We start from the raw sequence: 26,978 nt of genomic DNA, 5'->3' as shown, positions 1-26,978 counted from the left end.
TTCAAGGTATACTTTGTTTATTATTTATAATGATGTTGATCTCAGGGACCATATTGACAAATAGGGTCTCTTGGTGTGGAGAGAGCATACCTCTCCTGCTACCCCCATGTGGCAACCGTTCAATTCTTCAAAAAGAGAACATGCAGTTAAAAATATGCATGAAATACCAGGCCAACAAACAGTTAGACTAACTCTCCATTACATTACTATAGTACATTGGCACAGTGATATACTGAAACATATTTACATACAGTAAACTGTGGTATAGTATATAGTATGGTCGTAATTGCTGTCAACACCTACATACTATAATTTCTAAAAAAGGTAATTACCTGTTCTTTTCTCTAAATCTTCAGATTATGGTGGACACAGTGAATCTACTGATGTTTGGTTGTACCTGTCGTCCAGCCTCCCTCATGCTCATATCGTAGACAAGAACATGGTCAATCACAATAGCCCTGATTTCATCAGGTATTACTGTTCTTTGTTTTTGCCGACCACCTGTCACACCAACTCCTCCTCCTCTTCCTCTTCTCAGATTTCTATCCATTGTAGTGCCTCACAAACCATTGCTCTCTGAACTGGTGTTTATATGTTCTCTCACATCACTGGCCACAAGTGTGGTCAGTTTTGAGTTGTTGTGCTCAACCGGTGATACCTGTGCTTTAAATGTGTTTGACGTCTGCCACCTGTGCTTACCATTATGCAACACAGGTGCATCACAATGAAAATGTGCTGGCAGGTTTTGTCTAAACAGGTGAAAAGTGCTTATGGTTTTGCCAAAAGAGTGACTGATTCAATCAGTGGGTTTAGGCAACTGAGCATTTGGTTCTGACAATAGGGTTTAGTGTTTTGGCAATTGAGAAAAACTGTAAATAGGAAAAATTGTACTGTGTATTGCCACTGACAAGAGTCCACAGAAGGTGGCGACAGACAGCCACACGATAATGATGTTAATAGAGAGGGTGACCAGATAAATGCTTTTCCATAAGTGTAATCAGCTATTTTTGCCATATAAAATGCCTTCTGAAATATATTTATGACAATGCTTCACTAAAACAAATGGTTTTAAGATGAGTTAAGAGATTGGTTTGATACTTTTAACTGTCATTGAAATGACAATGAACTGTCAATGAACAGTTAACAGGCAATAAAATGCAAACATTTGAACAGAAAGGATATTGGCCTTAGAGGAGAAGCTATGAACCTCATGGCTGTGAGGCAGAGTAAGTTATAAAAAAAATTTAGGAAACAATTAAATTTTCAAAATTTATCTGTACCAACAAGTACATTTATTGTATATTTACTTACAATACATACGGTAAAATATACAAACTAAATGTGCCATATTTGAGCCATGACACTTTTATTGTATGTTTTCTTTATGTCAACCTTCAAATAATCATGTACAGTTATGCACTCAATACTTGGTCGGGAATCCTTTTGCAGAAATGACTGCTTCAATGCGGCGTGGCATGGAGGCAATCAGCCTGTGGCACTGCTGAGGCCTTATGGAGGCCCAGGATGCTTCGATAGCGGCCTTTAGCTCATCCAGAGTGTTGGGTCTTGAGTCTCTCAACGTTCTCTTCACAATATCCCACAGATTCTCTATGGGGTTCAGGTCAGGAGAGTTGGCAGGCCAATTGAGCACAGTGATACCATGGTCAGTAAACCATTTACCAGTGGTTTTGGCACTGTGAGCAGGTGCCAGGTCGTGCTGAAAAATGAAATCTTCATCTCCATAAAGCTTTTCAGCAGATGGAAGCATGAAGTGCTCCAAAATCTCCTGATAGCTAGCTGCATTGACCCTGCCCTTGATAAAACACAGTGGACCAACACCAGCAGCTGACACGGCACCCCAGACCATCACTGACTGTGGGTACTTGACACTGGACTTCTGGCATTTTGGCATTTCCTTCTCTCCAGTCTTCATCCAGACTCTGGCACCTTGATTTCTGAATGACATGCAGAATTTGCTTTCATTCGAAAAAAGTACTTTGGACCACTGAGCAACAGTCCAGTGCTGCTTCTCTGTAGCCCAGGTCAGGCGCGTCTGCCGCTGTTTCTGGTTCAAAAGTGGCTTGACCTGGGGAATGCGGCACCTGTAGCCCATTTCCTGCACACGCCTGTGCACGGTGGCTCTGGATGTTTCTACTCCAGACTCAGTCCACTGCTTCCGCAGGTCCCCCAAGGTCTGGAATCGGCCATTCTCCACAATCTTCCTCAGGGTCCGGTCACCTCTTCTCGTTGTGCAGCGTTTTCTGCCACACTTTTTCCTTCCCACAGACTTCCCACTGAGGTGCCTTGATACAGCACTCTGGGAACAACTTATTCGTTCAGAAATTTCTTTCTGTGTCTTACCCTCTTGCTTGAGGGTGTCAATAGTGGCCTTCTGGACAGCAGTCAGGTCGGCAGTCTTACCCATGATTGGGGTTTTGAGTGATGAACCAGGCTGGGAGTTTTAAAGGCCTCAGGAATCTTTTGCAGGTGTTTAGAGTTAACTCGTTGATTAAGATGATTAGGTTCATAGCTCATTTAGAGACCCTTTTAATGATATGCTAATTTTGTGAGATAGGAATTTTGGGTTTTCATGAGCTGTATGCCAAAATCATCCGTATTAAGACAATAAAAGACCTGAAATATTTCAGTTAGTGTGCAATGAATCTAAAATATATGAATGTTAAATTTTCATCATGACATTATGGAAAATAATGAACTTTATCACAATATGCTAATATTTTGAGAAGGACCTGTATGTCCTTTGTTTGTATTTTATTTCAGCCTCTAAACTGTTAAAGTGACAAGCAACAACTTGTATTGTTACCAAATAAATCAGCATCTAGGACATATGTTACTTTATTTCATAAAAAAAAGATTATTTTTGATTGAAGATATTCTAAAGAGTTTGTTTGCCAGATACAGTTCAGATACATCAGTTAAAACCAGGCTACAACACCGTGTAACATCTGACTCTATCACTACACACACACACACACACACACACACACACACACACACACACACACACATCCGTGTTTTACTATCTTTATGAGGACTTTTCGATTACTTCCATTGACTTCCATTCATTTTCCTTGATTTTTAATGCTTAACCCTGACCCTAACACTAACTCTAACCCTAACCAGTTAATACCTAACCCTAACCCTAACAATAACTCAATTCATACCCTAGTCCTAAACCTAACCCCTGTCCCAAGAACTGAATTTGAAAAAGTGAGGACCAGGAAAATGTCCTCACTTTGTCAAAATGTCCTCACTTTGCGATAAAAATACGAAAAATAGTTCTCACTCAGCAACAAGTACAAGAACACACACACACACACACGCACACTTGCTAAATTGTAATTAAATTTAAAAAAGTAAAGAAACCATTTCATTGCATTTATCCTATTTAATTAAAAAAAAGAAGTTGTTTGGGTTTTATTGCAGACTTTACAGTATATACACATGTGCCAAGTGCGCTAAAGATGCCACATTGTGCCTTACTTGAGCAACACAGCTGGATCTTGAAAGTTTTCCTTCTGCATGTGAAGCATCTGTTGAAATGCTCCATAAAGTTTGAATTTAAAGCAAAAAGTTTTTAATTAAAGACATTAATTTACAACAATATTCAGCACACCTCAATGAGAAGATCTGCCTTTGCAGCTGGATTCAGAGTGAGAAGCACATCCTTTTTCTTTGGAAAAGTCACGCTAGACAATATTAGATTGACGTTTTACATAAAGATTTTATACTGCACACTATAGGAACAACATTCTTGAAACATGAGTTAAGTTTATAATTAAAATGTCTAAGCAAGAGGGTTATAAGAACAGAAAAAAACTATTTTTGAGAGGCTAATGTTTATTTTTTAAAGAGCTGCACAATTCATCATTCGATTTCTGTCAGAAATCTGAACTCTGATCTGTGAATAACATCACACCAGAGTTGAGTGCGCTCTTGTTGCAAGTCAGAAAACCTGTGGGGTTTTCTCATTAATGTCGCAATAGTAAGTATCGTGTCTCCATATGTGCCTCATGCATTCAAAAACGACAACAGTATGTTTACAGATAGAGGTTGTATACCATGGTTTGTGCAACTGGTTTCATGAGATACAAACCATCAGTGCTAATAAATAGTCCATCCTTACGACCTTTACTATATTTTATACATAAGGAATCTGTATTGGATTCTTTACTTTAGAATCCACAGGGAATTTTAAAATCAAAACTTTAACTTCAGGAGGTGTTTCTGTCTTTCTGCTTTGGACATGATTGCAAATACAGTACATCTCCCAATCCCTCTTCAACTCTCATTAATGAAGTCTTCTGCATTTGAGTACACTGGTTCCTCAGCCTCATCTTTCACTTCTTCGACAAAGTTTTTCATCTCGCTATCCTCCTCAATCATCATCTCCCCTGGATCAGCTCCCTTTTCCATGTTTGTCTTGATTTCGGCATATTCCGTATTTGTGCTTTCCGAACTCTTTACCAATTTCCTGGGAATCCGGCTCAGCAGGGAAAAGTCAATGCTGGCATACACCAATTCCTTCGAACCACTGGTAGCTTCAGGAGCTGCAGCCAAAGGTCCTTTCTGAGCTCCCCTATGTAGCTGATCACCTTGTACAGCTTGACCATTAGACATCTGTCAGATATAAAGAAAAAGACATTAGTAAAGTAAAGCACCATCTGTGCACCGCTACAAATTTATCCTTTTCTTGGATTCAGATGGAGTCAGTCTTTTCTTTAAGTTTTCTAATTTGTTGTTTTATATAATGACAGCACCACCTGTGCAAGGGCCATTTTATTCTTCGTATTCATTAGCAGCTTAGAAGCCAAATATTGAGGAATTCTGATTAATGCAGATGATGCTGCAGCTTACTCATGCACATCCTCAGCTTGGGTCTGAGACACCTTTATATTGTCTCAATGGGATTAAAGCCGACACACCACTGTTACGCATCTCAGCTGCTAATTAAGGAAGTCGCAGAGCCAAGTTGGTTACTAGGTATGAATATTGGGGTTTGGTTTAACATGGAGCTCTACCTCAGGACCAACAATGCTGTAATTGCTCTCTTTCTGCCTCATTAAGAAACACAGCAGGATATGGCCACAGCCAACAAATGGTTGAGTTATGATAGACCAAGTGGTTCAGTGAGCCTTGTGTTGCAAGGTCATAAAAAACTCAATTATTACGGCTCTTTTTTGAAAGAATAATCGGCTAAACAACTTCTCAGACATCTAATAATTCTACAGAAAATTCTACAGAAAAGAGTTATTCAAAAATTGTAAAAATGTGTTACCATTGCTGTGGAATATCTCAACCTATTTGTCTTAGATCCCATAGAATCATGGTGGCATCTTAGGTGTTATTCAGATATTTTTTGCAGAAAATAGTTTAACAATTATTGATATCAGTTATTAATCATACCAGAAGTGAGACCATTTCCAGAGACTGATCCAGATTTCCAGATTTCTTCTCTTTTTTTCTGAGAAAAAATACTTTGTATTTATTTACAGTTGAAACTGGAAATTAAGTTTTAAATGTACGATGTACCTGTAGACTTTCATGAACAAACAACAGATGATAGCTGAGAGGAGGAGCCCAGTAGAAAAGGCAATGACAATTTCCAGTGTAGAACTTTTTCTTAAAGTAGTTGTGTGTTCTTTTAATAAAGGGGGAAAACAAAATGTGAGATAACTGTTCTACATCCTACTTGTTTGAATTCAATAATTATGGAAAAAAATAGCAAAGCTATTGTCAAATTAGCATTATTGTTTCCAACCATGTTTTTGTGACAACATACATTTAATTTCACAGTAATCTGTCAAGACTGATCATAGTAAAAAAAAAAGAGCAATAATCTTCTAAAAGCAGAAGTTAAACATGGCAGAAATGTTTGAGTTTTAAAAATGTACCTTCATTTTTTGGCCAGTCTTGTTGGACTCTGAGTTTCTCTTTTGCTTCCCCATTTTCATTGCTGCTAAAACAATCAACGCTGATGTTGCCATGGGTTTTAATAGGTATGGTAACAGTGCTGTTGACAGTGTGATTTGACACCATGTTGATGACAGAGTAGCGAGTGTGGTTGTTCAGCATCGGCCATTTTATAGTGGGTAAAGGAAATCCCTCACTGATACACACACAAGTTAAAACATCTGACCGAACCAGACAACCAGAACCATTCAGTACCTTCGGAAACCCTGTAAACAAGTAATAATCATGAGTTCAGGATAAGTTGTGTGTGGCTTGGTTGATGATTCCATAAAATATGAATATTTACTCACAAGTCACTTTTATGTCAACATATTCAGTCACAGTGTTGTTCATGTGTGTTGCTGTGCAGACATATTCTGCAGAGTCTTCCACTGTCATGTTAAGGATGACAAGTGTAGCAGATCCAGTACTGTTGAGGAAACTAGTTCTATTGTGTGGATTTATGCTGGCTGAATGTGTGGTCCACGTGATGAGTGATGGAGGAAAGCTGTCAACAATGCAGGTCAGATTCAGAACATCTCCCTCCTTTATATTTGGGTTTCCAATGATCTTAGGTAACCTTGTATCTGTTGATGACATTTTATTGTTTTCCTTTGCAAAGTTGTTTGATGACATACAGTGTTTCTAAATCTAAAACAGACATATGTCTAAATGATAACATTTGGTAGCCAAATCTTCAAATACAGCACAGTACAACAATGCTAAACCACTAACACAACAGGCATAAAAAACTAACTCACAAAATAAATGGAACTCAGGACATTTTTACTGATTGTCACACAGCCGAAAACTTCCCCTTTGTAAAGTCTTTTTGTGGCTAAGCCTATGAATAAAAAGGAGAAGAGGTTTTGCACACTGTCCGAACATTTCTGTCTCAAATGTTTGGCACTCTTACATTTAAAAAATATAAATGCTCTGGTAATGGGTAGGTATTTTTACTGATGGATGTATTGGAAAATGGAAATCGTTCAGGTTCAATGTTCTCTGAATGGATGCCGGTCATTAAATTTATTTATTCGGGAGATGTAATCTCTTTTTATAATGTTCTCCTTGATGTCGGAACCAGAACCAGAACCATTCAGTACCTTCGGAAACCCTGTAAACAAGTAATAATCATGAGTTCAGGATAAGTTGTGTGTGGCTTGGTTGATGATTCCATAAAATATGAATATTTACTCACAAGTCACTTTTATGTCAACATATTCAGTCACAGTGTTGTTCATATGTGTTGCTGTGCAGACATATTCTGCAGAGTCTTCCACTGTCATGTTAAGGATGACAAGTGTAGCAGATCCAGTACTGTTGAGGAAACTAGTTCTATTGTTTGGATTTATGCTGGCTGAATGTGTGGTCCATATAATGAGTACTGGAGGAAAGCTGTCAACAATGCAAGCCAATGACTTCCCTTTGTAAAGTCTTTTTGTGGCTAAGCCTATGAATAAAAAGGAGAAGAGGTTTTGCACACTGTCCGAACATTTCTGTCTCAAATGTTTGGCACTCTTACATTTAAAAAATATAAATGCTCTGGTAATGGGTAGGTATTTTTACTGTTGGATGTATTGGAAAATGGAAATTGTTCAGTTTCAATGTTCTCTGAATGGATGCTGGTCATTAAATTTATTTATTCGGGAGATGTAATCTCTTTTTATAACAAATGTTCTCCTTAATGTCGGAAAATACTAAGCTACAAATAATAAATTAATTTGCTATTATTTCATTACATGGTTATAAAGTGGTTAGTTTTGAGTTTATCACAGAAGTTGGAGAAGACACATGTTTTATGTAGATAAAACATTGGGTATGATTTAGTGAATGGATAAATGACCTAGAGTAATAGTTAATTACATTGTACTTACATGTTACTGTTACATTAAATAATTCTGATAGAGTTCTGTTCTGGTGTTTTGCTGTGCAGATGTAAAGGCCTGCATCTTCTGCTGCAACGTCAGTGATGGAAAAGGTTGTGGTCCCACTTTGTTCCCTGCTGTTTTGCAAAGTACTTGTAATATTGCTGTGCAGGTTACTTTTTCTTTCAAATTTAGTCAAGTTAATAACTGAGGGAGGGAAGCTGTCAACACTGCAGGTCACATTCAGAGCCTCTCCCTCATTAACCATTGTACTGCCAGTGATCTTAGGCTTTCTTATATCTGTGGAACAAGTTGAAGCCAAATATGGTAAATTATGACAGACAATAATTACAGTTCCCCTTTAATAACAAATATTTAATGTGGGCCTAAAAAAATAACTAAAGCTAACAGATTTATCCCTTCTGCTGTGTGATTTTTGTGACAACAAACTTACACGTTACTCTTACATGGATTTCTTCAGCCATGGTGCTGTTCAGATATGTTCCTGTACAAATGTAACGCCCTGCATCTTCCACTGTGACATTAATGATGGGAAAAGAAACACTCGCAAGCTCAAACTGCAAATTGATTTCAGTGCTGTTATGTGTTTTACTCAAAATATTTCTCTTTAGACTGCTTTCTGTTCCAGATTTTGTCCATCTGATAACTAATGGAGGAAAGCTGTTGACATGTCAGATTCAGGACATCCCCTTCCTTTACATTTGCATTCCCAAAAATCTGAGGCTTCCTTTTATCTGTGGATGGCTAAATATTGTTTGAGTCGGTACAGTTTAGTTTAGATACACTTTTATAATCTACTACTGACGTAACTGTTGTCTGAAGTCAATTTGAAGTCAGTGCTATATGTCTAAATAATAACATTTAGTAGCCAAATCTTCAAATACAGCACAGTACAACGAAGCTAAACCCCTAACACAACAGGCACAAAACAATTAAAAGCTGTTGAGCATCAAATTGTTCTTTCTATTGGTTTTTCTGAGATTCACTCTAACTCAGAAAATAAGTGGAACTCAGAGCATTTTTACGGATTGCCACACAGCCAATAAGTTCCACTTTGTAAAGTCTGCTCTAAAGTCTGCTTCAAACTTCTTCACAACTTTATTCCTGACCCATCTGGTGTGTTTGTTGGTTTTTGTGATGCTGTTTGTTCTCTAATGTTCTCTGACAAACACACGAGGCCTTCACAGAACACCTGTATTTATACTGAGATTAAATTACACACTCTGGGACTCAGTTTACTAATCAGGTGACTTCTGAAGGCAATTAGTTACACTGGAATTTAGTTTGGGGTAAAAGAGTAAAGGGGGCTGAATTTGAATTATCCAATTCTGAAAAACCATTTCACTTTTTTTGGACTTGATAGATGTGCCATACTTTGATTGTTGGTATGGTACCAATAAACCTCAAAATAATTTATGTTCAAGGTAGTTATGTTACAAAATATTAAAATATGATTGATGAACACAATGTGGTGCATAATTGTGAAGTGGTGGGAAAAAAGAATTTGTCATTTATGGAAGAGTGGGAAGAAGAAATTGCTGAAAACAACTTGAAAATATAATTTTGCAATCATGTAGGGAACATTTGCAAGGGTTGTAGAGATATAGCCCAACAGTCCTAATTGCACCAAATTATAATTATAAAAAGTACTGAGTCAGAAGGGTTAAAAACATTTTTCAGATTTGTAACAAATTTTAAAATAATGTATTGTTTTCCTTTCACTTCCTAATAATGCACTGCTTTGATTTGATCCATTACAGAAAATCCCAATAACAAAATCCACATTTGAGATTGTAACAAGATAAAATGTGGATTACATCGCCCCAGGCCAATTCAACATTTTGAACTGTGAAATTTGGGAACTGGCAATGTGTATTTTAGATTAAAACCAAAAGCACTTTAAATGTTAATCTGCAGCACAAATAATGAATGTTTTGATAAAACAGCATCTCATAGAATTAAGTGTGATAATACATGTTAACAGGCTGTAGATGAATTATGTGTTTTAGAGCTCATCTTAGTTTTCTTATTTCTTCTGTCGGAACAACAACTCTGCAAGCAGTAGCTACCAAGACTGAACAACTCCATGTGTCAGTCGGCACAATTCACATAAACAGCACCACAGTGGAAACAAACACAACATGCAGCCTGAATGAGGTTAGGATTTCAGGGTATTCACTTTTGTGGGATAAACATTTTGGCTAGGATAATGGAAATACGCCTGCTGTCTACTAACTGTTACAATGTCCAAGTTATTATTTATTTCAACTTTAATATCGGGTGTTTTACAGTACAGATGTAAAGCCCTGCATCCTCTCCTGTCATATTATAGATGAAAAAATAACCATTTCCGTGTTTCCCCTTCGGGATGTTTTCACTGCTGTTGTAAGATTTTCTTGAATTGTTGCGCTGCAAGTTAGTTTTTGTTTTAAATTTAGTCCACTTGATAACTGCAGGAGGGAAGCTGTCAGTACTGCAAGTCAGGTTTAGAACATCTCCCTCCTTTACTGTTGTTCTACCAGAAATCTGAGGTTTTCTGAGGTCTGTGGGGCAGAAATTTTAAATTAAACAGAACATGATATAAAACTGTACTTTAAAGCAGATCATTGATGCTGTACACAAGTGCTAAGATTTCTGAAGGAATAACAAACCCTTACGCTGAAAGGTTGATTTCTACTCTAAACTATACTGGCTTAGAAACCCGCCAAAAAATATTTTGTATTTTATTTCTGAAAATGTACTTACAGGTCACTTTCACATGGATTTCTTCTGTCATGTTGACATTCTGATATGTCGCTGTACAAATGTAACGTCCAGCTTCTTTGGCTGTTACATTAATGATGGAAAAAGAGACGTTTCCACTGTTTTCCTGCGGGTACATCACCGTGCTGTTATCTGCTTTCCTTAAAATATTGATGCTTTCCATTCCAGACTTAGTCCACTTAATAACTGATGCAGGGACGCTGTCAACACTGCAAGTCAGATTCAGATCGTCTCCTTCCATAACTGTTGTTTTGCCATATATCTGGGGTTTTCTGCTATCTGTGGAGCACAGTTTGAAGAAAAAGTTTAAACACTTTTTAATGAATTAAGGAAACTAATGAGGTTGACATGTGTTGAATTTAAACTTAATAATGAACTAATAATAAATGATAATGACATAAATTATTCCACAAACATTTGTTTTCCTATTTTTCTGAGCAAACTATGCAAAATTGTAATTTAAACAAGTAAGACTTCTAAGGTAATAAGGTACCCACAGTTTACATTCAGAGTTCCAGTCTCCTCTGTGGTTGTGTCACCTTTGAAGCTGACCTTACAGGTTATTTTTCTGTTGTGGTATTTAGCTGAAGGGTTAAAGGTCAGAATTGAGCGGTGTCTCTGTGTGAAATTAGTCAGAGTCTCAGTTTCTAAAGAAACCGTGATGTTTCCTGGAAAGTTAGACTCAATTTCTTCTTTTCCTCCCCACATCCAGGTAATTTTAGGAGGTAACCCAGAGCAGAAATCAGGAGCAGTGCAGGTCAGACTGTTCTGCTGCCCCTCGGTCAGTGGAGGAATCATCACTTTGGGCTTTTGGTTCAGATCTGATGGAAACACAGTTAATCAGTTAAATCCTCAGAAAAAAAAAAAAATGTGTCCTAAATATGACAAGACAGATTCAATAACAATAGATGTTTTGCTTATATGTAAATACAAAATGGAAAGTAGTTTTTTTGACCATGAAATTCTACAATCTGCTATAAAGTCTAGAAATCTGTTGTTAATTTGTACTGTAGATTTTCCTACCTGATAAGGAGAGATTTGTTCTTTTAACAGTATATGTAAATTTTTCATGTGATTTATATCCCTCTACTCTGAGCTGATATGATCCAAAATCAGACTCATTGAGATCATTGATTATGATGCTGCAGTTCTTCTGAGTCACATCCGGTTCCAGCAGTGACACTCGACCTTTAAATCCAACCTGAACGTTTTCATTGTTCTTATCAGAGTGAAATACAGTGTGAGAATCTGAACATTTGATTCTGTCACATTTATACCAAATAATATGTTTGGGTTTAAAGGGAGTTGTGAAAGAACATGGTATCACAGCACAACGTCCAGCCTCTGCTGTATTATTTGTAAGGGTAACACAATAATCTGTGATTTGACAGTATTTTTCCTCTCCTAATGCCCCTGTTGATGAAAAAGAAAAGACAAATGAGTGAGCTTGTTTTTGGTTTACACAAGTGGCTACTAAGATGTCATTTTCTACTTTACAAAAGTTAATTGTCAGTCCAGGTCTACACGAACCAGACGCAGAATGTGAAAGATTTGTAAAGTACCTATCATTGTTTTTTATTCTTTTTTTCAATGTCTGCACCACGTGCAAAACCTGGGATTATTACTAAATTTAGGTAAGAATCAAATTTCTAGCATTTTGTATAAATCCTCTTAGGATCACTATATGTTTGCAAAGGAGAAGATTCATACATTACCTTTGTTAGTAGAGAGAGACACGATTAACCAGATGAAAATAAACATCCTGATTTGATCCTTGAAACATTCAGTCCATTTTAATTACGGGACAATCTCTGGTGCTGGAGTTACAGATACATACTGAAACTGAATCAGAGTAAAGTTCAGACATACTTTGCAGTATTTCCATACTGTATTTTGTTTCCTGACAGTAGAAACATACTTTATGCAAATTGTAGACAAGTCTTGTTTTAACCAATTGTGACTTTTTATCCTTTCAGTGAAGACAAATAGATGTGACTGTGAATAATTTACATCTGTAATCATCAGGAGAATTTATATACTGCACATTTCTGGAGTGTTGATTTAACTTTATTCAGCAATAAAGTATTGAGTTTCCATGTAATGTTTTACAAACCAAAGTTCACTCTTATGAGAGCTGAAGCAAAGCATTAGTAAAAATCATTTTTACCTTGGGTGTTTTGTCCTTGTTTCCTCTTGTCTTCAGTGACTTTTCTCACTGACGTCCAAACTGTTCTCTTTTTTCTGTCTTCCTTTTTTCTGCAGCATTAAGAATTGGGAAGTTTGTAAGCACTTGTCTAAAAAAAACTACTTATCCAATGAGAGAGACCATCTTTACGTTCAATAAATTTAACAAACTGTGATACACAATTTGTGCATGTTCATTATTCAATTAAATTTTATTTTATTTATATTGTGCCTATTCACAACACAACATCTCAAGGCACTTTACAAAATCAATTCAATGAAATCATACAGACTTCAAGTCGGGTACAAACATTCCAATTAATCCTAACTATCAAACAGTACAGTCGGATTCAGAGTATTATTCAAATTGGAGTTTTTCTATCTTAGAAATCCCAGCAGATTGCATCTAGTCAGTGACTTGCAGCATTCACTACTCCTGGATGAGCATGTAGCGTCAGTGGACGGTCGCTTGCATTGCTTTACAGCAATCCCTCATCCTGAGCATGCATGTAGTGACAGTGGAAAGGAAAACTCTCTTTTAACAGGAAAAAACAAGAGGTTTCTACTGATGTTTTTGATTTTAGTTTCTTTTTTAAGGTAAACAAATTAATAATCCATATTACTGCATTACATTTTATTATCAATTTACCTCTTCTTGTCAGATATTCTTAGAAGAATTTATAAGATGAAGCGTATGTCAGGTAGCTGAAGTCTTAAACTGAAGCATTTCAGTAAAGGTGTATAATTGGATGAGCAAGTAGAGACAGAGGACAGTCGCTTGCATTGCTTTACAGCAATCCCTTATTCTGAGCATGCATGTAGTGACAGTGGAGAGGAAAACTCAATTTTAAAAACCTCCAGCACAACCAGGCTCAGTGTGAGCAGCCATTTGCCACAACCAACTGGGGGTTTGAGAGAAAAGTTATTATAAATTATTATTCATATAATTACAAAAGTTTAAATTTTTTCATCATCACAAATCAATAAATTTCAAATTGTTTCTTTGACTGATGATATGTGAAACCTTGAAAACAACAGGTTTCTACTGATGTTTTCATTTTAGTTTCTTATTTAAGGTAAATAACTTAATAATCCATATTACTGCATTACTTTTTTATCATCAATTAACCTATTGTCAGATAATCTCAGAAGAAGTTATAAGATGAACGGTATGTCAGGTTGTTGAAGTTTTATACTGAAGCATTTCAGTGTAAGTGAAAACAGCCAACTGGAAAGATGCTGACACCACTTTAAGCTGCCCCCTTTAGGACAAAGTACAGTACAGACCAAAAGTTTGGACACACCTTCTAATTCAAAGAGTTTTCTTTATTTTCATGACTATGAATATTGTAGCCTCACACTGAAGTCATCAAAACTAAGAATTAACACATGTGGTATTATATACTGAACAAAAAAGTGTGAAACAACTGAAAATATGTCTTATATTCTACGTTCTTCAAAGTAGCCACCTTTTGCTTTGATTACTGCTCCGCACACTCTTGGCATTCTATTGATGAGTTTCAAGAGGTAGTCACCTGAAATGGTTTTCACTTCACAGGTGTGCCCTGTCAGGTTTAATAAGTGGGATTTCAAGCCTTATAAATGGGGTTGGGACCATCAGTTGTGTTGTGCAGGAGGTGGATACAGTACACAGCTGATAGTCCTACTGAATAGACTGTTAGAATTGGTATTATGGCAAGAAAAAAGCAGCTAAGTAAAGAAAAACGAGTGGCCATCATTACTTTAAGAAATGAAGGTCAGTCAGCCAGAACAATTGGGAAAACTTTGAAAGTGTCCCCAAGTGCAGTCGCAAAAACCATCAAGCGCTACAAAGAAACTAGCTCACATGAGGACTGCTCCAGGAAAGGAAGACCAAGAGTCACCTCTGCTGTGGATGATAAGTTCATCCGAGTCACCAGCCTCAGAAATCACAGATTAACAGCAGCTCAGATTAGAGAACAGGTCAATGCCACACAGAGTTCAAGCAGCAGACACATCTCTAGAACAACTGTTAAGAGGAGACTGTGTGAATCAGGCCTTCATGGTAAAATAGCTGCTAGGAAACCACTGCTGAGGACAGGCAACAAGCAGAAGAGACTTGTTTGGGCTAAAGAACACAAGGAATGGACAGTAGACCAGTGGAAATCTGTGGTTTGATGAGTCCAAGTTTGAGATCTTTGGTTCCAACCACCGTGTCTTTGTGTGGCGCAGAAGAGGTGAATGGATGGACTCTACATGCCTGGTTCCCACCGTGAAGCATGGAGGAGGAGGTGTGATGGTGTGGGGGTGCCTTGCTGGTGATACTGTTGGGGATTTATTCAAAATTGTAGGCATACTGGACCAGCATGGCTACCACAGCATCTTGCAGCGACATGCTATTCCATCCGGTTTGCATTTAGTTGGACCATCATTTATTTTTCAACAGGACAATGACCCCAAACACACCTCCAGGCTGTGTAAGGGCTATTTGACCAAGAAGGAGAGTGATGGGGTGCTGCGCCAGATGACCTGGCCTCCACAGTCACCGGACCTGAACCCAATCGAGATGGTTTGGGGTGAGCTGGACCGTAGAGTGAAGGCAAAAGGGCCAACAAGTGCTAAGTATCTCTGGGAACTCCTTCAAGACTGTTGGAAAACCATTTCAGGTGACAACCTCTTGAAGCTCATCAACAGAATGCCAAGAGTGTGCAGAGCAGTAATCAAGGCAAAAGGTGGCTACTTTGAAGAACCTAGAATATAAGACATATTTTCAGTTGTTTCACACTTTTTTGTTCAGTATATAATTCCACATGTGTTAATTCATAGTTTTGATGCCTTCAGTGTGAAGCTACAATATTCATAGTCATGAAAATAAAGAAAACTCTTTGAATGAGAAGGTGTGTCCAAACTTTTGGTCTGTACTGTATGTTAAACTTTAGGGCCTGACCTGTTTTCCTTGTATATGTTTTGTTCTGTTCTAAAAACAATACTGCTGATAAAAGCCTTTTCCATTTGATGCCACTCTTTTTAAAATTTGGCAAGTCCCATTCACACAAGGTCAAATGGCTAAAATAAACTTATTTTTTTTTTTACATTTTAAATTTTTTTATTAAGTCAATTTCTGACCTTAAAAATAAGAAAAAACCTAAACTATAATTGAAACATGTAAGACTATAGATTAACCTCAAACAACCTAAAATTAATGGAAAGTTGTATTCTGCTTGTTTAAAATGATATTTATTTGATGTACTCTTTATCTAAAGACTCTTGAAAAAAAAGAGTAGTTATTAGCTACGAGGCATTAAAGTAAAACAAAATAAAAATTTAATTGCAATAAAGTAAAACAAAATAAATATTCAACCAACTGAAAGAGATAAGGCAATTTTAGTCACCAACCTAAAATCCTCAGGAAGAAAACTGAAGAGAAACCTGTACATCATTCTCTTATCTGTTGTTTTTTTAGTTTTACTTTTTCTTACACATTCAAGAAAGGTTATGCAAATCCCTTTGAGTCCTAAATGTAATCTAAGTCTGAACGTTATGTGTGTCAGTGTTACTTCAGAACTATCATCAAATTATTTTAACAGATTCTATAAGACCAGCAACAGTTAAATAATCTTTAATCGTTAATAATTCTGTTAGAAAGACAAGTTACTAATGCACATACAGAATGCCAGATAAGATGAAAAAAACAATAGTTTAGAAACTCCATAAAGAGTGAAACATAAACATAAAGATAAACTAATATTTTTAAGTAAATCATTTGTTTAAGCAAATAAATGACAACATTTTCTGTATATCCTGGATCAATTCAGGCTCCCATCAAATATGGGGCCTATTTCTTCCCCGCTACACAATTTCGGAATGGTTGGTGTCTCAGCTTGCTGGTGAACTTGTGGTTCTCAGTATCCGGGACTGGGTGCTTTGGTGTGGCTGGCTCACTCCTGGTGGCTACTTGTCAGGGCCTGGACCCCTAGGCTCTGTTGGGCCTCTGCTTGGGGAGTGATGTGTCCCGGGGTATCAGGTCTCTGGGTCCATGACTGGATCTGCTCTGGCATAGACGACTGCTGGAAGGGCCTGTGGGCTTATCGCTGCAGCTCCCTTGGGCTTTTTCACTGTGGCTCCTGGTTGGTTCCCCTGGAACTCTCCCCTGCTCCTCTCTGGGGGAGTTGCGGTAGTACCGGCAATGGTTCTCCTGGGGTTCTTGTGCTTTGGGGGATCTTTGGATGTCTATGGCATCCTCCGTATCTGTCCCAGCAGGGGGGCAGGTCTGCGGCTCCTGACACATGCTATTGTATATTTTTATGGAGAAACCTTGTATACACAAGCGAGCTCACACTCAGATCCACAGGTGTTTAGATTCAGCCGTTAACAGATACACAAATGTTCTATATTGAGTCGCATTTACCACTAATTACATCTTGCATTCATAAGTACCGTGTACTTTTTGGACAAAAAAAATTTGTTATTATGTATGTTACTGCAGGTGTAGAAGAAAGCAGGATGTTATCTTGTAATCTCTTCATCTTTCCTTCTCTCCTCCAGTTTTTCTCCTTCTCTCCCTTTTTCCTTTTTGCCCCACCTCTCTGTCTTTCCTGCTTCTTATTTTTTCCTTTCGTTTCTGTGTTTGTAACAATTGAAACAATCCCAAAGCAGTTTCTAATAAAGTTTATTTTATAAATATCAAGCAGAGCATTCTGTTATGCTCCACTTGTAAAAGTAAATCTGTTGGACTTCTTCTTGGCACTCAGACAACAATTCTGAGCGCTACTCTGCTGGACAGGACGTGGTTAAAAAAGAAAAAAAAAAAGATATGGTATAAAAATGAAAGAAAAGATAAACAATATATGGAACTTTAATAACCCAACCTATGAGGGGAAAGGAGCAAAGAAATTAAAAATAAATTGGGAAACCTATACAACATTCATCATTCTGGTGTTATTTGTGAAATATTTTATTCTTATACAGAGCCATTTACTATTTCTTGTATTTTTGGATGAAATCATTTTTCTTTTCTACAAAACATTCATGCTTTCTTCTTTTCTTTTGTGTCTAAAACAGTAAATCTGATATAAAATATTTTCCGTATTTAAGATCTAAGTGACAACAATCTCTGTAGACTTATCAGCGTGGTCGTTGGACAATGACATCATACTCTGGTGATGTATCAAGTTTTTCCAGAGACATGTAAGTTTTATCATCTTCAATGGGTTTTACCGTTTTTCTTCTGTTACTGTGAAAAAAAGAAAAACGTTGTGAATTTTCAGATTTCTTCTCTTTTTTCTGAGAAGAAATATCTCATATTTATTTAAACTTGAAACTGGAAATTACATTTTAAATGTACAATGTACCTGTAGACTTTCATGAACAAACAGCAGATGATAGCAGAAAGGAGGAGGCCAGAAAAAAAGGCAATTATAACGATTTCCAGTGATAAACCTTTTCTTATATTAGTTGTGTGTTCTTTCACTAAAGGGGAAAAAAAAAAAATGTGACACAACTGTTATACTACTTGTTTGAACTCAATCATTATGGAAATAAAATAGCAAAGTCAAATTAGCATTTTTGTTTCCAACCATGTCTTTATGACCCCGTAAATTCAATTTCACAGTCATCTGTCCAGACTGATCACAGTGAAAAAGAAGCAATAAGCTCCTAAAAGCAGAAGTTAAAAGTAGCAGAAATGTTTGAGCTGCAAAAATGTACATTCATTTTATGGCCTGTCTTTTTGGACTCTGAGTTTCTCTATTGCTTCCCCATTTTCATTGCTGCTAAAACAATAAACGCTGATGTTGCCATGGGTTTTAATAGGTATGGTAACAGTGCTGTTGACAGTGTGATTTGACACCATGTTGATGACAGAGTAGCGAGTGTGGTTGTTCAGCAACGGCCATTTTATAATGGGTAAAGGAAATCCCTCACTGATACACACACAAGTTAAAACATCTGACCGAACCAGACAACCAGAACCATTCAGTACCTTCGGAAACCCTGTAAACAAGTAATAATCATGAGTTCAGGATAAGTTGTGTGTGGCTTGGTTGATGATTCCATAAAATATGAATATTTACTCACGAGTCACTTTTATGTCAACATATTCAGTCACAGTGTTGTTCATGTGTGTTGCTGTGCAGACATATTCTGCAGAGTCTTCCACTGTCATGTTAAGGATGACAAGTGTAGCAGATCCAGTACTGTTGAGGAAACTAGTTCTATTGTTTGGATTTATGCTGGCTGAATGTGTGGTCCATATAATGAGTAATGGAGGAAAGCTGTCAACAATGCAAGCCAATAACTTCCCTTTGTAAAGTATTTTTGTGGCTAAGCCTATGAATAAAAAGGAGAAGAGGTTTTGCACACTGTCCGAACATTTCTGTCTCAAATGTTTGGCACTCTTACATTTAAAAAATATAAATGCTCTGGTAATGGGTAGGTATTTTTACTGTTGGATGTATTGGAAAATGGAAATCGTTCAGTTTCAATGTTCTCTGAATGGATGCTGGTCATTAAATTTATTTATTCGGGAGATGTAATCTCTTTTTATAACAAATGTTCTCCTTAATGTCGGAAAATACTAAGCTACAAATAATAAATTAATTTGCTATTATTTCATTACATGGTTATAAAGTGGTTAGTTTTGAGTTTATCACAGAAGTTGGAGGAGACACATGTTTTATGTAGATAAAACATTGGGTATGATTTAGTGAATGGATAAATGACCTAGAGTAATAGTTAATTACATTGTACTTACATGTTACTGTTACATTAAATAATTCTGATAGAGTTCTGTTCTGGTGTTTTGCTGTGCAGATGTAAAGGCCTGCATCTTCTGCTGCAACGTCAGTGATGGAAAAGGTTGTGGTCCCACGTTGTTCTCTGCTGTTTTGCAAAGTACTTGTAATATTGCTGTGCAGGTTACTTTTTCTTTCAAATTTAGTCAAGTTGATAACTGAGGGAGGGAAGCTGTCAACACTGCAGGTCACATTCAGAGCCTCTCCCTCATTAACCATTGTACTGCCAGTGATCTTAGGCTTTCTTATATCTGTGGAACAAGTTGAAACCAAATATGGTAAATTATGACAGACAATAATTACAGTTCCCCTTTAATAACAAATATTTAATGTGGGCCTAAAAAAATAATTAAAGCTAACAAATCTATCCCTTCTGCTGTGTGATTTTTGTGACAACAAACTTACACGTTACTCTTACATGGATTTCTTCAGCCATGGTGCTGTTCAGATATGTTCCTGTACAAATGTAACGCCCTGCATCTTCCACTGTGACATTAATGATGGGAAAAGAAACACTCGCAAGCTCAAACTGCAAATTGATTTCAGTGCTGTTATGTGTTTTACTCAAAATATTTCTCTTTAGACTGCTTTCTGTTCCAGATTTTGTCCATCTGATAACTAATGGAGGAAAGCTGTTGACATGTCAGATTCAGGACATCCCCTTCCTTTACATTTGCATTCCCAAAAATCTGAGGCTTCCTTTTATCTGTGGATGGCTAAATATTGTTTGAGTCGGTACAGTTTAGTTTAGATACACTTTTATAATCTACAACTGACGTAACTGTTGTCTGAAGTCAATTTGAAGTCAGTGCTATATGTCTAAATAATAACATTTAGTAGCCAAATCTTCAAATACAGCACAGTACAACGAAGCTAAACCCCTAACACAACAGGCACAAAACAATTAAAAGCTGTTGAGCATCAAATTGTTCTTTCTATTGGTTTTTCTGAGATTCACTCTAACTCAGAAAATAAGTGGAACTCAGAGCATTTTTACGGATTGCCACACAGCCAATAAGTTCCACTTTGTAAAGTCTGCTCTAAAGTCTGCTTCAAACTTCTTCACAACTTTATTCCTGACCCATCCGGTGTGTTTGTTGGTTTTTGTGATGCTGTTTGTTCTCTAATGTTCTCTGACAAACACATGAGGCCTTCACAGAACACCTGTATTTATACTGAGATTAAATTACACACTCTGGGACTCAGTTTACTAATCAGGTGACTTCTGAAGGCAATTAGTTACACTGGAATTTAGTTTGGGGTAAAAGAGTAAAGGGGGCTGAATTTGAATTATCCAATTCTGAAAAACCATTTCACTTTTTTTGGACTTGATAGATGTGCCATACTTTGATTGTTGGTATGGTACCAATAAACCTCAAAATAATTTATGTTCAAGGTAGTTATGTTACAAAATATTAAAATATGATTGATGAACACAATGTGGTGCATAATTGTGAAGTGGTGGGAAAAAAGAATTTGTCATTTATGGAAGAGTGGGAAGAAGAAATTGCTGAAAACAACTTAAAAATATAATTTTGCAATCATGTAGGGAACATTTGCAAGGGTTGTAGAGATATAGCCCAACCAACATACAGTCCTAATTGCACCAAATTATAATTATAAAAAGTACTGAGTCAGAAGGGTTAAAAACATTTTTCAGATTTGTAACAAATTTTAAAATAATGTATTGTTTTCCTTTCACTTCCTAATAATGCACTGCTTTGATTTGATCCATTACAGAAAATCCCAATAACAAAATCCACATTTGAGATTGTAACGAGATAAAATGTGGATTACATCGCCCCAGGCCAATTCAACATTTTGAACTGTGAAATTTGGGAACTGGCAATGTGTATTTTAGATTAAAACCAAAAGCACTTTAAATGTTAATCTGCAGCACAAATAATGAATGTTTTGATAAAACAGCATCTCATAGAATTAAGTGTGATAATACATGTTAACAGGCTGTAGATGAATTATGTGTTTTAGAGCTCATCTTAGTTTTCTTATTTCTTCTGTCGGAACAACAACTCTGCAAGCAGTAGCTACCAAGACTGAACAACTCCATGTGTCAGTCGGCACAATTCACATAAACAGCACCACAGTGGAAACAAACACAACATGCAGCCTGGATGAGGTTAGGATTTCAGGGTATTCACTTTTGTGGGATAAACATTTTGGCTAGGATAATGGAAATACGCCTGCTGTCTACTAACTGTTACAATGTCCAAGTTATTATTTATTTCAACCTTAATATTGGATGTTTACAGTACAGATGTAAAGCCCTGCATCCTCTCCTGTCATATTATAGATGAAAAAATAACCATTTCCGTGTTTCCCCTTCGGGATGTTTTTACTGCTGTTGTAAGATTTTCTTGAATTGTTGCGCTGCAAGTTAGTTTTTGTTTTAAATTTAGTCCACTTGATAACTGCAGGAGGGAAGCTGTCAGTACTGCAAGTCAGGTTTAGAACATCTCCCTCCTTTACTGTTGTTCTACCAGAAATCTGAGGTTTTCTGAGGTCTGTGGGGCAGAAATTTTAAATTAAACAGAACATGATATAAAACTGTACTTTAAAGCAGATCATTGATGCTGTACACAAGTGCTAAGATTTCTGAAGGAATAACAAACCCTTACGCTGAAAGGTTGATTTCTACTCTAAACTATACTGGCTTAGAAACCCGCCAAAAAATATTTTGTATTTTATTTCTGAAAATGTACTTACAGGTCACTTTCACATGGATTTCTTCTGTCATGTTGACATTCTGATATGTCGCTGTACAAATGTAACGTCCAGCTTCTTTGGCTGTTACATTAATGATGGAAAAAGAGACATTTCCACTGTTTTCCTGCGGGTACATCACCGTGCTGTTATCTGCTTTCCTTAAAATATTGATGCTTTCCATTCCAGACTTAGTCCACTTAATAACTGATGCAGGGACGCTGTCAACACTGCAAGTCAGATTCAGATCGTCTCCTTCCATAACTGTTGTTTTGCCATATATCTGGGGTTTTCTGCTATCTGTGGAGCACAGTTTGAAGAAAAAGTTTAAACACTTTTTAATGAATTAAGGAAACTAATGAGGTTGACATGTGTTGAATTTAAACTTAATAATGAACTAATAATAAATGATAATGACATAAATTATTCCACAAACATTTGTTTTCCTATTTTTCTGAGCAAACTATGCAAAATTGTAATTTAAACAAGTAAGACTTCTAAGGTAATAAGGTACCCACAGTTTACATTCAGAGTTCCAGTCTCCTCTGTGGTTGTGTCACCTTTGAAGCTGACCTTACAGGTTATTTTTCTGTTGTGGTATTTAGCTGAAGGGTTAAAGGTCAGAATTGAGCGGTGTCTCTGTGTGAAATTAGTCAGAGTCTCAGTTTCTAAAGAAACCGTGATGTTTCCTGGAAAGTTAGACTCAATTTCTTCTTTTCCTCCCCACATCCAGGTAATTTTAGGAGGTAACCCAGAGCAGAAATCAGGAGCAGTGCAGGTCAGACTGTTCTGCTGCCCCTCGGTCAGTGGAGGAATCATCACTTTGGGCTTTTGGTTCAGATCTGATGGAAACACAGTTAATCAGTTAAATCCTCAGAAAAAAAAAAAAAAAGTGTCCTAAATATGACAAGACAGATTCAATAACAATAGATGTTTTGCTTATATGTAAATACAAAATGGAAAGTAGTTTTTTTGACCATGAAATTCTACAATCTGCTATAAAGTCTAGAAATCTGTTGTTAATTTGTACTGTAGATTTTCCTACCTGATAAGGAGAGATTTGTTTTTTTAACAGTATATGTAAATTTTTCATGTGATTCATATCCCTCTACTCTGAGCTGATATGATCCAAAATCAGACTCATTGAGATCATTGATTATGATGCTGCAGTTCTTCTGAGTCACATCCGGTTCCAGCAGTGACACTCGACCTTTAAATCCAACCTGAACGTTTTCATTGTTCTTATCAGAGTGAACTACAGTGTGAGAATCTGAACATTTGATTCTGTCACATTTATACCAAATAATATGTTTGGGTTTAAAGGGAATTGTGAAAGAACATGGTATCACAGCACAAAGTCCAGCCTCTGCTGTATTATTTGTAAGGGTAACACAATAATCTGTGATTTGACAGTATTTTTCCTCTCCTAATGCCCCTGTTGATGAAAAAGAAAAGACAAATGAGTGAGCTTGTTTTTGGTTTACACAAGTGGCTACTAAGATGTCATTTTCTACTTTACAAAAGTTAATTGTCAGTCCAGGTCTACACGAACCAGACGCAGAATGTGAAAGATTTGTAAAGTACCTATCATTGTTTTTTATTCTTTTTTTCAATGTCTGCACCACGTGCAAAACCTGGGATTATTACTAAATTTAGGTAAGAATCAAATTTCTAGCATTTTGTATAAATCCTCTTAGGATCACTATATGTTTGCAAAGGAGAAGATTCATACATTACCTTTGTTAGTAGAGAGAGACACGATTAACCAGATGAAAATAAACATCCTGATTTGATCCTTGAAACATTCAGTCCATTTTAATTACGGGAGAATCTCTGGTGCTGGAGTTACAGATACATACTGAAACTGAATCAGAGTAAAGTTCAGACATACTTTGCAGTATTTCCATACTGTATTTTGTTTCCTGACAGTAGAAACATACTTTATGCAAATTGTAGACAAGTCTTGTTTTAACCAATTGTGACTTTTTATCCTTTCAGTGAAGACAAATAGATGTGACTGTGAATAATTTACATCTGTAATCATCAGGAGAATTTATATACTGCACATTTCTGGAGTGTTGATTTAACTTTATTCAGCAATAAAGTATTGAGTTTCCATGTAATGTTTTACAAACCAAAGTTCACTCTTATGAGAGCTGAAGCAAAGCATTAGTAAAAATCATATTTACCTTGGGTGTTTTGTCCTTGTTTCCTCTTGTCTTCAGTGACTTTTCTCACTGACGTCCAAACTGTTCTCTTTTTTCTGTCTTCCTTTTTTCTGCAGCATTAAGAATTGGGAAGTTTGTAAGCACTTGTCTAAAAAAAAACTACTTATCCAATGAGAGAGACCATCTTTACGTTCAATAAATTTAACAAACTGTGATACACAATTTGTGCATGTTCATTATTCAATTAAATTTTATTTTATTTATATTGTGCCTATTCACAACACAACATCTCAAGGCACTTTACAAAATCAATTCAATGAAATCATACAGACTTCAAGTCGGGTACAAATATTCCAATTAATCCTAACTATCAAACAGTGCAGTCGGATTCAGAGTATTATTCAAATTGGAGTTTTTCTATCTTAGAAATCCCAGCAGATTGCATCTAGTCAGTGACTTGCAGCATTCACTACTCCTGGATGAGCATGTAGCGTCAGTGGACGGTCGCTTGCATTGCTTTACAGCAATCCCTCATCCTGAGCATGCATGTAGTGACAGTGGAAAGGAAAACTCTCTTTTAACAGGAAAAAACAAGAGGTTTCTACTGATGTTTTTGATTTTAGTTTCTTTTTTAAGGTAAACAAATTAATAATCCATATTACTGCATTACATTTTATTATCAATTTACCTCTTCTTGTCAGATATTCTTAGAAGAAGTTATAAGATGAACCGTATGTCAGGTAGCTGAAGTCTTAAACTGAAGCATTTCAGTAAAGGTGTATAATTGGATGAGCAAGTAGAGACAGAGGACAGTCGCTTGCATTGCTTTACAGCAATCCCTTATTCTGAGCATGCATGTAGTGACAGTGGAGAGGAAAACTCAATTTTAAAAACCTCCAGCACAACCAGGCTCAGTGTGAGCAGCCATTTGCCACAACCAACTGGGGGTTTGAGAGAAAAGTTATTATAAATTATTATTCATATAATTACAAAAGTTTAAATTTTTTCATCATCACAAATCAATAAATTTCAAATTGTTTCTTTGACTGATGATATGTGAAACCTTGAAAACAACAGGTTTCTACTGATGTTTTCATTTTAGTTTCTTATTTAAGGTAAATAACTTAATAATCCATATTACTGCATTACTTTTTTATCATCAATTAACCTATTGTCAGATAATCTCAGAAGAAGTTATAAAATGAACGGTATGTCAGGTTGTTGAAGTTTTATACTGAAGCATTTCAGTGTAAGTGAAAACAGCCAACTGGAAAGATGCTGACACCACTTTAAGCTGCCCCCTTTAGGACAAAGTACAGTACAGACCAAAAGTTTGGACACACCTTCTAATTCAAAGAGTTTTCTTTATTTTCATGACTATGAATATTGTAGCCTCACACTGAAGTCATCAAAACTAAGAATTAACACATGTGGTATTATATACTGAACAAAAAAGTGTGAAACAACTGAAAATATGTCTTATATTCTACGTTCTTCAAAGTAGCCACCTTTTGCTTTGATTACTGCTCCGCACACTCTTGGCATTCTGTTGATGAGTTTCAAGAGGTAGTCACCTGAAATGGTTTTCACTTCACAGGTGTGCCCTGTCAGGTTTAATAAGTGGGATTTCAAGCCTTATAAATGGGGTTGGGACCATCAGTTGTGTTGTGCAGGAGGTGGATACAGTACACAGCTGATAGTCCTACTGAATAGACTGTTAGAATTGGTATTATGGCAAGAAAAAAGCAGCTAAGTAAAGAAAAACGAGTGGCCATCATTACTTTAAGAAATGAAGGTCAGTCAGCCAGAACAATTGGGAAAACTTTGAAAGTGTCCCCAAGTGCAGTCGCAAAAACCATCAAGCGCTACAAAGAAACTAGCTCACATGAGGACTGCTCCAGGAAAGGAAGACCAAGAGTCACCTCTGCTGTGGATGATAAGTTCATCCGAGTCACCAGCCTCAGAAATCACAGATTAACAGCAGCTCAGATTAGAGAACAGGTCAATGCCACACAGAGTTCAAGCAGCAGACACATCTCTAGAACAACTGTTAAGAGGAGACTGTGTGAATCAGGCCTTCATGGTAAAATAGCTGCTAGGAAACCACTGCTGAGGACAGGCAACAAGCAGAAGAGACTTGTTTGGGCTAAAGAACACAAGGAATGGACATTAGAGCAGTGGAAATCTGTGGTTTGATGAGTCCAAGTTTGAGATCTTTGGTTCCAACCACCGTGTCTTTGTGTGGCGCAGAAGAGGTGAATGGATGGACTCTACATGCCTGGTTCCCACCGTGAAGCATGGAGGAGGAGGTGTGATGGTGTGGGGGTGCCTTGCTGGTGACACTGTTGGGGATTTATTCAAAATTGTAGGCATACTGGACCAGCATGGCTACCACAGCATCTTGCAGCGACATGCTATTCCATCCGGTTTGCATTTAGTTGGACCATCATTTATTTTTCAACAGGACAATGACCCCAAACACACCTCCAGGCTGTGTAAGGGCTATTTGA

At 36.8% G+C, this 26,978-nt stretch overlaps 2 protein-coding genes across 4 annotated transcripts; both read right to left on the bottom strand.

Moving 5' to 3' along the window:
* Window positions 1-3,394: 3,394 nt before the first annotated feature.
* On the bottom strand, window positions 3,395-12,419 carry LOC124866013 (sialic acid-binding Ig-like lectin 5). Of its 2 annotated transcripts, XM_047361602.1 has the most exons (10): window positions 12,341-12,419; window positions 11,649-12,038; window positions 11,123-11,446; window positions 10,608-10,904; window positions 7,851-8,141; window positions 6,285-6,560; window positions 5,916-6,200; window positions 5,554-5,662; window positions 5,428-5,485; window positions 3,395-4,641 (listed from the first exon to the last, which is right to left on the bottom strand). In XM_047361602.1, exons 1-10 carry the CDS (start codon window positions 12,384-12,386, stop codon window positions 4,303-4,305), a joined length of 2,415 nt encoding a protein of 804 aa, XP_047217558.1. In that variant the 5' UTR covers window positions 12,387-12,419; the 3' UTR covers window positions 3,395-4,302. The 2 variants fall into 2 exon arrangements, with proteins under 2 accessions (XP_047217558.1, XP_047217559.1); XM_047361603.1 differs by lacking the exon at window positions 7,851-8,141.
* Window positions 12,420-17,527: 5,108 nt separating this feature from the next.
* On the bottom strand, window positions 17,528-24,538 carry LOC124866102 (sialic acid-binding Ig-like lectin 12). Of its 2 annotated transcripts, XM_047361771.1 has the most exons (8): window positions 24,490-24,538; window positions 24,038-24,164; window positions 23,346-23,735; window positions 22,819-23,142; window positions 22,304-22,600; window positions 19,540-19,830; window positions 18,140-18,257; window positions 17,528-18,021 (listed from the first exon to the last, which is right to left on the bottom strand). In XM_047361771.1, exons 2-8 carry the CDS (start codon window positions 24,081-24,083, stop codon window positions 17,913-17,915), a joined length of 1,575 nt encoding a protein of 524 aa, XP_047217727.1. In that variant the 5' UTR covers window positions 24,084-24,164; window positions 24,490-24,538; the 3' UTR covers window positions 17,528-17,912. The 2 variants fall into 2 exon arrangements, with proteins under 2 accessions (XP_047217727.1, XP_047217728.1); XM_047361772.1 differs by lacking the exon at window positions 19,540-19,830.
* Window positions 24,539-26,978: the final 2,440 nt, after the last annotated feature.

This window comes from Girardinichthys multiradiatus, chromosome 3, assembly GCF_021462225.1.
Source record: "Girardinichthys multiradiatus isolate DD_20200921_A chromosome 3, DD_fGirMul_XY1, whole genome shotgun sequence".
NCBI classification, from domain to species: Eukaryota; Metazoa; Chordata; class Actinopteri; order Cyprinodontiformes; family Goodeidae; genus Girardinichthys; species Girardinichthys multiradiatus.
The sequence above is the reverse complement of the archived record's forward strand: the minus strand, read 5'-3'. Positions and strand labels throughout refer to the sequence as shown.

Bases quoted from the DNA above. Each gene is read 5' to 3' on its own strand.
- LOC124866013 (XM_047361602.1), bottom strand. From the start codon at position 12,386: ATGTTTATTTTCATCTGGTTAATCGTGTCTCTCTCTACTAACAAAG. The intron at 10,905-11,122 runs GTGGGTACCTTA...TGTGCTCCACAG, and splicing joins TGGAACTCTGAATGTAAACT to ATAGCAGAAAACCCCAGATA. The intron at 8,142-10,607 runs GTAAGTACATTT...CTTGTTCCACAG, and splicing joins AATCCATGTGAAAGTGACCT to ATATAAGAAAGCCTAAGATC.
- LOC124866102 (XM_047361771.1), bottom strand. From the start codon at position 24,083: ATGTTTATTTTCATCTGGTTAATCGTGTCTCTCTCTACTAACAAAG. The intron at 23,736-24,037 runs GTAATGTATGAA...TTTCATCAACAG, and splicing joins GTCTCTCTCTACTAACAAAG to GGGCATTAGGAGAGGAAAAA. The intron at 18,022-18,139 runs GTACATTGTACA...TTTTTTTCACAG, and splicing joins TTGTTCATGAAAGTCTACAG to TAACAGAAGAAAAACGGTAA.